This window comes from Fundulus heteroclitus, unplaced genomic scaffold, assembly GCF_011125445.2.
Source record: "Fundulus heteroclitus isolate FHET01 unplaced genomic scaffold, MU-UCD_Fhet_4.1 scaffold_133, whole genome shotgun sequence".
Classification (NCBI taxonomy): Eukaryota; Metazoa; Chordata; class Actinopteri; order Cyprinodontiformes; family Fundulidae; genus Fundulus; species Fundulus heteroclitus.
This window is the reverse complement of record NW_023396545.1, coordinates 463,780-476,128: the sequence shown is the minus strand read 5'-3', so window position 1 is coordinate 476,128 and position 12,349 is coordinate 463,780. Positions and strand designations below refer to the sequence as shown.

Sequence of the window (12,349 nt, the reverse complement as noted above, 5' to 3'; positions counted from 1 at the left end):
CACTCCATATAAAATGTTTGCAATTGAGAATTAATTTCTTTGGTTTTGGCATGAAATATTATGTATAAAGAAAGGACCGATTGTAGAGCAGCAACAAAATGCAGTCATTTAGCTAGACAAACAAGGTGCAGAGCTGTGAAAAAGTATGTGCACCCTTGCAGATTTTTCTCTTTTTATCATGTATCACAATTGAACGTTTTAGATAATCAAACACATTTTAATATCATTGAATGTCAGGATTTTTTTGGGGTACAAATGTGAGGTGTCCCTTTTTATTCTTTTTGGTCAGCAGTGGTTTATGTTTCCCTTTGGCGTCATTTTTGTTCAGTGTTAAATGACATCATACACGTTCACCTTAAATGTGGCAAGTCAAGTCTGCAGTGCTTTACATGTCTTTCTGCTTTCTTTTGTGACTTCTCGTTTGAATTGTTGGTGTGGTCTTTGGTTAATTTTGGAAGGCTGCCCATTCATGGAAGTATTCACCACTGTTTCACATTTTCTGCATTCATGGAGAATGGCTCCAAGTGCGGTTTGATACAATTCCAAAGCCTTAGAAATGGCTTTGTAAGCCAGACTGATAGATGTAATTTTTGTTTCTCACCTGTTCCAAATTGTCTATTGCTTGGAACGTGCTGGGTTCCAAGCACGTTCTAACCAACTACATGCAGATTTGTATGCGATTGTGGTGCTGACCTGAGAATTGGTTCTAACTGTTGTACTGTTTGCTTACAAAATGTCCAATTAAGAAGAGTCACATAATCTTAAGGCTGTACTTTTATAAGCAGCTTGGGTCAAATTACTATGCGAGACTGATTACCTCCAATTACAAATCAGCAAAAAGTTATTATGCAGCTCTTGCCCTTTAGCTTTACAAGGCAGTTAATGTCTTATAAGCCATGGGTTCAGGTTTATGGCTGTAATGGTTGGTATTCAGCCTCACTGCTCTCATTAGGCTGGTTTCCAATAGTAACAGTCTCTTTTTTCACATCAGAAACCTCTCATGAACATACCCTGCATCAAACAGTAGTAAGATAAAGTTATTATTTCACTGGTCTGCTTTGTGGCACATTTATCAGCTGTAGATTAATAAGTACAACATCTCTGTGTTCACAAAGTCATGTGTCTGCAAGCATGTTGGCCTTATCTTTTTTTTTTCACAGGATATATCACATTTAATACGTTTTTTGCCTTTTTCTTGTTATAATGTGTGGAAAGAACATGCTTATTCATGCAGCCTTGAGCTGAAATATTCAATAAAACAATTACTCGTCAAAAATGTACAGTACAAGGTTGCAAAGGGCATTTGTAAGTTGTGAGCCTGGAGTGAATATAACCATGACTGCAGTTTCCTGGAGGAGAAAAAAGATGTTTCCTCATTAGCTGTGGTATTGAGACAGCTGAAGGACTTAAGCCACTGATTTATTGAAGTTGTTATGTTTTGGAACCTTGTTGTGACCCAAACCAGCACCGTAAGTGGGGATGATGAAATGGGCACTGTGATGGAGTTCAAGCAGGAGTCAGCCACTGTAAAAGAAAATAAAGACATCAGCTCTCTGACTGAAAAGAAAACAATTTGTCAAAAAATGTGAAAAATGTTGTTCCCTGTATTGCTCTCAGTTAAACGAGCATATTTTATTTAATACTTGGGATATACTGAAGTGTCCGTAAAATGCACGGACATGTATGAGATCCTAACAGGTAAGCTTAAGTAAAAACAAAACCTTGTTTTGTGATATACACACAAATATTTAAAATTGAATGTGTAAAACTAAATATTTCCTTTAAAACAGCAAATCCACAATTTTTCCTGCTGCTGCTGAAATAATATGGTACATTTCTTCTTATGGCTATATTAGTTTGATAATATATGTTATCAAACATATGTTATGTTCCCCTTTGTTTTTTGTGACCAAACAAGATTTCCAAACAATCAAAACTGTCTTTGCTTTAGGTGAGGGAAATACAGTTAAAACCAGATGTATATAAGGCCTGATCGTCATGCCAGCAGCAATGCATTTTGCGTGCATAAAATGATCAGAACAGTGGGTGCAAACATTTTTTGCATGTGTGCCTTAATATTTTCTCTAAGAAAAAGTTCAACAGCAGAAGTTCTCTGTTCATTAAAAAACGGTTTTGTGCATCCTGGGCGCCTGGAGAGATTGTGAAGGATTTGATCTCCCCCTTTCTTTGACAGCAGCTGCCAAACTGCCAGTAGAAGCATACACGCAATTTACTGATTTAAATGGGATGGACCAGATCTGTTTTGCACGTCTTGTTCACTGGGGATGCAATCGTTGAAGATCAGATGCAACACGGCCACTTATTGCTCACACAGTTTTAGTTTTTTGTTTTTCTGTCCATGCAATTTAGCACTTCTTATTTTGAATCTTTGAAGATCAGGCCTATTCTGTATAAAACAACATTTTGTTTAATTGGTGTCTGAAATTAAATTGTACTAAGCTTTCCTGTTTTAGATCAGTTGGAATTACCGACATTATTTCTAATTGCATCAAAATCACAAATCACCAATGAAGTTATCATGCTCATTTAAAAGTAAATGAGGACATTTAGAGATATTCTTTATTACACTTCAGATTCTGAAGTTTACATACTCTTATTGATTATATTGGTCAGTCTATCCCAAATACATGTGGGTATCAGCTCACCAGGCTGCCACCTGCAGAAATTCTCTGATGTCTCTGCCATAGACGGTCTTATCACAGATCAGGATGAGTCACAGTACAGACATTGGATCCTGAGATTTGTACACCGGTGCCAGCAGAATCACATCATGTTAAATGCAACGAAAACAAAGGAGCTGGTGGTGGACTTTCACAGACACAGACCCACCTCACTGACACAGGTGAACATCCAGGGAACCGATGTGGAGATAGTAGACTCATACAAGTACCCGCAATACAATAAACTGGACTTGACTCATAATACGGATGCTCTTTACAGGAAGGTTCAGAGCAGACTACCTGCTAAGCAGGCTGAGGTCTTTTGGAGTGCAGTGGTACTCCTGAAGACCTTCTTTAACTCTGTGGTGGTATCAACCGTCGTATGGTGTGGTCTGATGGAGCAGCAGCTCTTCTGTAGCTGAGAGGAAGCAGATGGATAAGCTCATTAGGAGGACCAGCTCTGTCCATGTGGACCCAGCGCAGGTGGTGGGAGACAAAAGGATTGTGAGGAAAATTCCATCACTGATGGACAATTTCTCCAACCCATGCATGGAGCTTTTGCAGAGCTGGAGAGCTATGTTAGTGAAAGACTGCTTCACCCTAGATGCTCTAAAGAACATTTCCGCAGGTGGTTCCTCCCAGCTGTAGTCAGACTTTATAATCTCTGCTGCTCACAACAGACTCAAAAACTGTTTACTCAATAATTGTTTACATGATCCTACTGGTTGCACGGGTTCTGATGCAATCATTAACCGTTTGCACTATTCCCAGATCCTAAGGTAACTTGCACATGCCTGAGCTACTTTGGGATGCTGCTACAATTTTATTCATATTGTATTATTGTGTGTTATGTAAATAGGCTGGAGTCTTTTCCACTGTTTAAAATTTTCCACTGTTCAATATTTATTCACTCTTGGTGTTTCTTTAGAGCTAATTTTAGATTACACTAGTTTGTTCTTTGATTTTCTTCCTTTTCATTGCAAATAATTGTGAGTACCTTTCTTTGCGTATGCCACTGTCACAATACACTGGGACAATAAAGTAATGCTTATCTTATGTGAAATAAACATGGAGTAATGTAGAAGTTACTCTAAGTGAAGACGAAAATGAGAGTATGCTCAATATACAGCTGAAGTAAAACGGCCCCATTAAATTTATCCTCTTTTAATGGGCAACGGGTGAATATTACTGAGATTTATTTTGTGTTGACCTTTTTGTTTTATGATCCTCTGCATGCTTCAAAGTGTCTAACACCATTCACACGCAGGCAGCACCAGTGGCAGATGACTGAACAAACATTATATACAGTCTGTCACCCGGTCTTTGGAGCATGCTCGGGCTTCACAGATCTCTGCACATGTTTTCACATGATGCATGCTGTTTGCCCATTTGCACTGACAGGAACAGTCAATCACATGTATCGGTCAGGACTTATTTTTTTGAATTAGGGCTACCTTGGTCACGTGGTTATTGTAATTTGTCCAAATGCCCATTAAATATATATATGGGCATAATATAAGCAAGTATTTAACTTGCTTTGCTTCTCACACACAATGACAATGTTTGTGTTTATAGTAAATGTTATTGCTCTGCTCTCACCTCATCTATCCAATAACCTCTCACATCAGTGTCTTACTTTGCTACCCTCCCCGTCACGCTCGTTTCTTCTTTATCACGTTGGTCCACTGAACACTAAAAAAAGCAGCCTCCTGTCCTCTGTCTTTTCACCAGGCAGAAGAACTTTGCCCGAGGCATTGAGCAGCAGCTCCCAGATGGCATGGTGGTGGCATCGGTGCCAACGGAGGTTCAGTGCCACGAGGAGCTGTCAGACCCTGTGCCTGACCCAGAATACCTCACGGGTATGAAACCATATTTCATAGTTTTCTCTCTTGGCTCATGCCCGAGCTGCCGTATTTTATCACTGGCTTGTCTAAATCCGAATGTGTCAAAAAATCTGTGTCTGAGAGCCTAATAATCAATGTGACAGGACGTTTAAGATCCCTAGGTGTTTATACAATCATGGTGACATTTAAGCCGTCATTTACTATGTGATGTCAGGTCACTCAATCGAGCAGTAAGATATCAAGGAAACTGCCAACTTTCTGAAGCTCAAGTGGTTCCCTGTCACTAGGTTAAGATCTTCTTTACATGTGTATACATTTCCACCACACTAGTATAAAGAATAAAGATGTTTATCAGTGAAAACACTGTTTTTTTTTTTTAACAGAGATAGACCAAATCATGAATTTAAGAAAGCATCATGTTTTTACCAGCTGATCTTTTGTTTTGTCCCCCCCCCCCCTGTTGTGGCTGTTGCATCATTTTTACAGAAAATGCTGAAAGAATTATCAAATTCTTGTGGAAATCTTACAGGTTGCAATAGAAATGTGCTCTCAGAGTGTCAGCTATGGACAGAATCCTTGTTGAAAATGATACCAGCAAAAATACCGGACCAAAATGTTTCATAATCAATTATTTAAGAATGTAGGCAAATATTTAAATGTGAGATTAGATCCCCATACTTTAAAATATCATATTTACTAAATATGCTGTTGTATATTCCCTAAATATAATAAGGTCATGAATCTTAAGACTACATTGATATAATGAATTAAGTATGTTGGCATTGTTTTAAATTGCCTGAGACCTCCTTGTGTACCAAAAGTGTAATTAATAATATTTTAAACTGAGACAGCGGGGGTTTGACCCTCTTACACCGGCTTCAAACAGATCCCCTGTGTGGCAGTGTCTTTTGAACGTCACAGAACTGTCCAATGTCAAACTGCAGCCACTAAGACAAAGAACAACCAAACCCTATCCCTTGACTTCTTGCATATATCAAGCACATCCAGCTTTGTCTTCTGTGTTGAGCTTTGACTAATGGTCTAAACTTATGATGATGTGTTTTGTTAGAAACGTTAGCTTGAGCAATAAAAAAAATGCAGACAGGAAAAGTTTGCAGCCTTTCATAAAAAAAAAGTTGAGATGAATTTTTTTTTTTTTCTTTCCCTCTGACATTTTGGGTAAGGAGTAGAAATTAGTATTTAGAGAGCAGAGCTCAGAATTAAAGGGGATATATTGTGCAGGACTCATACAAACCATTGTCTTGATACACTAAGAGGCTTAAACTTCATAAAAGTAATTCAGCATATTTCCGAGGACTGCTTTATTCAGACAGGCTGTTAGATTTGCTTTATGCTCCTAAATAAGTGGCTGTAAATTGCCTCAGTTTAGAAATCACTGACTGCAGGGTACAATTTGTTACATGTTTTCGAAATAACAGCAGAGATGCAGGACTTGTCAGGGTAGCAATTTAAAGCCACATCATTTGAGATTGCCTGAAGTATGATGGACAATCAAATAAGACAGGACAGTGTCAGCTCAAACTGCCTTTTTTCTGAGAAACTTGAGGATATTAAAATGGCCTAATCTAAATGGATCTGCCTGTGTCATACCCCTGAGCCCTGATTTCCCTCGTCATCCGCGTTTCCCCCCTTGGTCCCTGGCTCTGCCCGTTCTGTTCAAACCTTTTTATCCAGCCATCGCCCCTGGGTGCGCAGTGCACACAGCCAAAAACAGAGCCCAGCACAGCAGCACTTCTCCTAGAGTGACTCTTTTCTTGGCTTTGGATGTAACAGCCGTGGGCCTCACTCAAAAGTAATATCATGAATTGAGATATATTTTCTGGCCATCCAGCAGCGCAGCACAGTAGCAAGCATCCCACTTTGGGGTCACTGTGTTTTTACTCCTGTATTAAATTATGCCGGACACAAGAAGATAACTGATGTTACATGGTGCGAGGAAAGTATAGAGCAGAGGTGTCTAAACCACTCCTTAAGAGCCAGTGTCCAGCATGTTTAGAGGCAGGTTATTCAACCACTGATTCAACTTTCCTTTAGCAGGGACACATCTAAAACATGCAGGACAATGCTGCTTCTCTTCAATAAAAGGAGCAGCATTTGTTATTATTACATATGTGATTGGTATGGCTTCAATTAGTCCACTTCTTGAAGTTGATTTAACATAATTAATAATTATTTATATTGTTTGCGTCCTTTAGTATAGCTAAATGGAAATGTTACTTTACAGTAATCAGAAACAAATTATTCTGTGGTTATGCAGCTGTAGGCTTAGGCTGCTGGAGGACATCAATATTCATTTCTCTCACTCTGCTGAGTTCTCCTACTGGTCTCCACATTTGCATTATTTCTTTTTTTATTTCAACTTTTAACTTTTTGTTCTCTGTCTTTTCTCTTCGTAGTAGGCAAGTCTGGCCTGCCGTTCTGTTAGCTGTGACTCCATCCGGGAGGCAGATAATCTGCCATCACAGTCTTTAACATTGAAATAATTCCTGGAACCATGTGTGTTTCTTTGTGTGTGTGTGTGTGTGTGTGTGTGTGTGTGTGTGTGTGTGTGTGTGTGTGTGTGTGTGTGTGTGTGTCTCTGCTTTGTCTTCTCAAACCCCCAGTCAGTTGTGGCAGATGGCTGTTCACACTGAATCTGGTTCTGCTGGAGGTTTTTCCTTCCTGTGAAAGGGGAGTTCTTCTCTCCACCATCACTTTATACATTCTTGGTTAGAGGGATTGCTGCGACTGTCCACCGTGGCTACACATTCTCTCAGGAGGAGTGAATGTTGCTTGTCAAGACTCGATACAATCTGCTGGGTTTCCTTAGATAGGAAACTTTTTGCCTTCAAGACGGCATGTTGTGTGTTGGCGCTATATAAATAAAATAGAAGTGAATTGAATTACTGACCAGCAGGGATCAGCAACAGGTGATGATCCAGCTACTCTCTCTGGCATCTCAATAAAAAGATTTATAACCATAACTTTTTAAACCCCTGCTATACCTTAATACCAGTAACTGAGCCATGCCTAGAATAGACTCCCATGGTCAGTTTGGCTATAAAAGCATTTCACAAGTTTCAGCTACACAGCTGTGACATTTGTGCATAGAATGAGCTCATTTAGGCTATGCATTTTATTTATAGAACACCCGTTTTATATACATCAAATAGAAAACTATTGCAAAAAAGCAATTGCCAAAAAAGAAAATTGTAACGCATTAACCAAATGTACCACTTTCTTTACATTTAATTTGCTTACTGCTCAAGGTGGTATTTATGTGCCACCAGATGACAGGCTAAACATTTTGTTTGTCTTGCAACAACAAAGCAAATGGTTTCTATAAGATGCTAAAACATTTGAAATTGTGAGTTTAACTGATCTCACAGACACGTAATTTTGCAATTAGAAGGCATTTGCTTAGAGTTAATGTTGCTATATGTAGTTATAATATAAAGAGGGGGCTCTCGGTCGTTAAGCTCAAGATATTTGTAGATATTGAACCGAAGTATCACATGCCTTGGTTTGGAAAACTTACAGGCAATAACTTTAAGCAGAATAAACGTGCTTTATTGTGCCATTTATATGTTTTGTGCATCAAATTATCAAATTGATTGAAATAAAGAAAGCTGAACAAAACTACGCTTAAACTAAACAACACAAGATTTGTTAAATTAGAAGGAATTGTCAGAAAAGTAGTATCTCACATGTTTCCTGAACTGCCTAATGTTGCATTCAGCATGTATTTGTAAGATTATAAACATTGTTTCTCTATTGTGGCTGAGTCATGTGTATGCACTTTTGGAATGGTTCACAATTTGCTTGCTTAGTATGATTCACATTTCAGTTGAAGCGTTCTTTAAACATGGTTATAAAGAGGTGAGTCAAATAATTTTATTTTCCAAACATCAATATTATATACCCCGAGGAGTCTGAAAAGTCGGTGACAAAGGAAATACTTTGTCACAGACAAATACAATACTTTGCAAAGGTATTACAACCAATTTAACTTTTTTAAATGTTTTTCACTTTGCCACCACAAAGATCACAGTGTTTCATGTGTCATACAGTATTACGTGTCAACACACACTTGGTGCCTGACAGGGGTAAAGTGGGAGAAAAAGAAATACAATGTGTTGAAAATATATTCAACATTCAAATATATTCAACACATTGTACAGGGTCCTGAATACAAATGCATTCATAGCATCTCTAATACCCTTAAGTAAAATTCAGGTAAACAAATTGTCTTCAAAAGTCACTTACTAAATACTAAATAAAATCCATTTGTGCATAAATACATTTATCATGCTAAGGCCTCAAAATGTTTTTTTCAGACACCAGCAGAACACAAACATTATTATGAAGACCATATTTCAAGACTATTGTTTCAAGGCATGGCACATCCTGGCAGCTCTCCTTGTTTTACAGCATTTTCCATCCTTACCTGTGTAAGCATCACATGGAAACAAATACTGTTCTGACTTTCTTAATTTTAACTTCTGAATATAAATTCAGAAGTTGGTCTTGAGGCGGAAAAGGGTAGAGTGCCTTCTCCGGGTCGGGGAGGATGTGCTGCCCCTAGTGGAGGAGTTCAGGTATCTTGGGGTCTTGTTCACGAATGAGGGAAAGATGGAGCGGGGAATCGACAGGCGGATTGGTACAGCGTCTGCTGTGAAGCGAGCGCTGTATTAATCCGTTGTGGTGAAGAGAGAGCTGAGCCAAAAGACGAAGCTCTCGATTTACCGGTTGATCTACGTTCCTACCCTCATCTATGGTCACGAGCTTTGGGTCGTGACCGAAAGAACGAGATCCCGGTTACAAGCTGCTACCCCCGCGACCCGACCCTGGATAAGCGGAAGAGAATGGATGGATGGATATAAATGTAACCTTTCTTTGTTCTTCTTTTGGTTTTTATGAAATATAACAAACTGAAATAGCCCAACACTTGTTTAAGTACTTCAATGTATGTCAAGATTTCCTGATGTGGTGTTTATTGTGGTTGTACTCATCATAAATAGGTTTAGAACTACAACCATAGACTAGGTAAACTGGAGCAGTTGGTTGTGAAAGAAGGTACGAAACAGATGAACTGACCAATTATCAGCACAAAACGTTGCACGGTAGTGGGCTCTATTTTATCCTTGAAAAAGTTAGATGTGAAAATCTCAGAACTGCAAAAGAACAAAGTTGCGAATCACCAGCACCTGTTTGCATCTAAGTAAGTCTAGAATGCTTCACAGTAACTTCTTCCATTGTTTTGTGTTTGCAACAAATCCCTTACAATTGAGTCAGTGATGCTGCCCATCAGTCTTATCATACCCTTAAGGGACACATAATGCTTGTAATATTTTAGAGGCTACTTACTTACTGGTCTCCTAAAACAGATGGCCCTTTATAAGCTTATTGAGTTCTTGCTTTAAAACAGTTGCTATCTCCCAGCTCTATGACAGTAAACCGTGCAAGCGGCAGTGAAAAAAAAAAAAAAAAAAACTTATTTCCTCCTCACAATCTTGGCTGGGAAAATAGTGGCAACATTCACATCAAGTCACCTGGGGCATCTTCTCACTTTACTGCACCTGTTCTCTTGGCCTTCCCATATCCACAGAATGCCCAAACACAACCGGCTGATACAATCCTATCCAGTCCTCTCTGGCTGGCTTTCTTCCACCACCACTCCTCTCTTGGCAAGCCTGAAGTATAATTGCAAGGCCCAAGTAATTGTCTGCGGTGTATACAGATGCGCAGAGGTGGTGGCGGCGGAATGAACGTCTGTTGAGCCGCGATGAGCACATGCCACCCCTCTGTCCCTTGCTGATTCATTCAGGTTTTGTTGCTTTGGTCAGTGTATTTGTCACAATGTCAGCACTCCTAGTTCCCCCCCAACTCCGGCCTCTCGCAGAGGTGAAATCATTCATCTTTCTTTTCATCTCTCGACTTGGGAGCCATTCATCACAAGGCCAGAGACCTCCGTCAATTATTCCAATGGGAGGAAGACTAAGAAAAGAGTCTTTTGAAAGGCAAATGCATCTTGATTTAATTGGAAAACAGGTAATCCCAGTACTGCGAGGCAGATATTCCCAAAGGTGGAACTTGAAAGATAACTGACCAAAGTAGAGATAAAACAATGAAAATGTAGGAGAAAAACAAGACAATAGAGATTATAAAAGGGGAAATTAAAGTTTTATTTGAAAGGTTTGTAGAAAAGAATGAAAACCTGAAGGAGAGTTGATAGAGAAGTGAGCAGGAAGTCATTTTGTAGAGCTTTCAGGCAAAAAGAGAACAGAGCTCTGACAAAGGAATCCATTGGCAGAGGTTAAAAGAGCAGCAAAGGAGGCTTAACCCAATGACACACCTCTCCTGGTAGCCTTTTATAATGACACTGCTTCCATTATTTACAACTCACAAGACCCATCCCTGCCCCTGAATTGGCTGTTTTTGCATCCTAGTGTGAGAGTTTTCCAAAAAGGAATACTGAAGGTGGAACTGCCCCCTCAGCCACAGCAACCATTGGCTGTTTTTTCTCAACGAAGACAATGATCCACACTGCTAGTTTTAGAGAAATGACCAACATTAACACTTTTAAACAAAAGTGTTTAAAATTTACATTTCCTGCTGCTGCCTTCATAATCCGGTTATTATTGTGCCGGTTTTGCAGAATACCCTAGTCAATTAATTTCTGTTGTAAAAGTACGGTTTGGCAGTTTTAAGACTTCTGATGTATTTTTTTTTTTTGGTTAGGTCTGATTGTGCATACACACACAAGAGAGACAACTATTAGCTTCCACTGGTGGCCAAATACGAGGATGTTTTTGAAGAGGTGGCGGGCCTAAACAGGTTCAGACTTGCAAACAACAGGAATACAGTGTACTATAAAATTAATTACAGGATAGATTAAAAAAATGTCATTATTTTTAATGTGGACAATTAATCAAACTCATATCAACAGTGATAAGCTGAAAAAACAGGGGATGGTTCGTTCATGGGTATGATAGTGGCAAGTGATAAAACAGCAACTTGTTGGTGCAAAATTGAGATAATCCATTTGTCCCAGCACTGTTTTTCAACCAAGGAAAATATTGCACAAAAGTGTTTTTGAAGCCCATAGCTGGCTTTAAAATGTTTGAGTGGCTAGTAGACCTTTTAATTATGACCCGTGGCAAATAAACACCCTTATGTGCCACAGCTGCAAAAAAAAGAAAAAAAATTGCAATCCTACAGAAGATTACTCTAACCTTGTGGCTGATTAAAACCTGAAGACAAAAATCCAATTCTCTGAAGTAAGGTTCTTTTTGTTGAAGATATTTATCTTCTTGCACTCCTGCTGATTATATCACACAAGCATTCATCCACTGGCACAACATTCGCTCATGGTAAGTACTTATGCGTGTGCATAGTGTGCAAGAAGAGAGAAAAGGCGAGACTTTCAGAATGTTCATTCCTTTCTATCATCCGGCACCATAAAATATGCTATCTCAACACTGATGTTTGTATCTTTGATAGGCTTTCATACTACATTATGGAGTTTAAATATACCCCCCCCCCCCCCCCCCCCCTCCAAAACACAAAAGAAAACAAAACAAAAAACCTTGAGCTGATATGTATCATATCACTTTTGGGTGAGCTTCAAACTTTTTTTTCTATTAGAATTTGACTTGACATTTATGCTAAAAGGTTAAGACACAAAGTTAAATGCCAATTGTTCCACATCTAGCTCCTATCCATTAATAATACATGGTTATTGGTCCAGAATGTAGTTTAAGCTAATGAATATCACCGTAATCAGTGCATTTTAATATTTAGAGCCTTGATTGGATTTATATT

The 12,349-nt window shown here is 38.9% G+C and overlaps 1 protein-coding gene across 1 annotated transcript in view; it reads left to right on the top strand.

The window, feature by feature from the left end:
• Positions 1 to 12,349, top strand: part of astn1 (astrotactin 1) — a gene marked incomplete at its 5' end in the record, with an annotated part of 294,255 nt that overhangs the window by 55,394 nt on the left and 226,512 nt on the right. Inside the window, 1 exon segment of the mRNA XM_036129065.1 lies at positions 4,413 to 4,540. Within this exon segment, the coding sequence (XP_035984958.1) occupies positions 4,413 to 4,540 (128 nt within the window).